Source organism: Fukomys damarensis, unplaced genomic scaffold, assembly GCF_012274545.1.
Source record: "Fukomys damarensis isolate Sample0158 unplaced genomic scaffold, DMR_v1.0_HiC HiC_scaffold_37, whole genome shotgun sequence".
Lineage (NCBI taxonomy): Eukaryota > Metazoa > Chordata > Mammalia > Rodentia > Bathyergidae > Fukomys > Fukomys damarensis.
Genome location: NW_022900949.1, coordinates 5,987,923 through 5,988,421, shown reverse-complemented (window position 1 = coordinate 5,988,421; position 499 = coordinate 5,987,923). Strand labels below are relative to the sequence as shown.

At 65.9% G+C, this 499-nt stretch overlaps 1 protein-coding gene across 1 annotated transcript in view; it reads right to left on the bottom strand.

Annotated features, from left to right (window-relative positions):
- LOC104869687 (intercellular adhesion molecule 5-like) overlaps positions 1 to 130 on the bottom strand; it is a 10,391-nt gene extending 10,261 nt beyond the window's left edge. Inside the window, 1 exon segment of the mRNA XM_033759592.1 lies at positions 72 to 130. Within this exon segment, the coding sequence (XP_033615483.1) occupies positions 72 to 130 (59 nt within the window).
- Positions 131 to 499: the final 369 nt, after the last annotated feature.

Sequence of the window (499 nt, the reverse complement as noted above, 5' to 3'; positions counted from 1 at the left end):
GGCGGGAGGCGAGCGTGCGCCGGGCTCCCGGCCTTGGTGAAGGCGAGGAGCGAGCGACCCCCGGAGTCTACGCCGAGGTCAACCCGATCACTTGGAGCCTTCTGGGGGCGACCATGCTCTCTCGCGTCATCCCCGGCCGCGATGCGGAGGTGGGGGATGCTGTATTGTCTTGCCCAGAGCCCCCCCAGCCCCCCCAGCCCCGTGTACGGATGCTAGGAATCCTAGCTGGACCCCCCAGGCTCCGCCCCTCTCCTTGGCTCCTCCCAGCAGCTCTCCCCTTAGGAGGGAGATTGATTTGGCGAGCGCAGCGTGCGAGGGATGCCTCCTTCCGCGGATCCTTCTCCTTTTAAACGTGGGGAGTTGAGGATTAACAGCCACACCCCGAGTCCTCCTCCTGCTCTGCTCCCGCACGCGACGGAGGAGGCGGGGACCAAAGTGCCAGCGAGTCGGGGACACGTATGCGTGCGCGCAGCCTTCGCAGGCTTCTAAATTAGAGTCG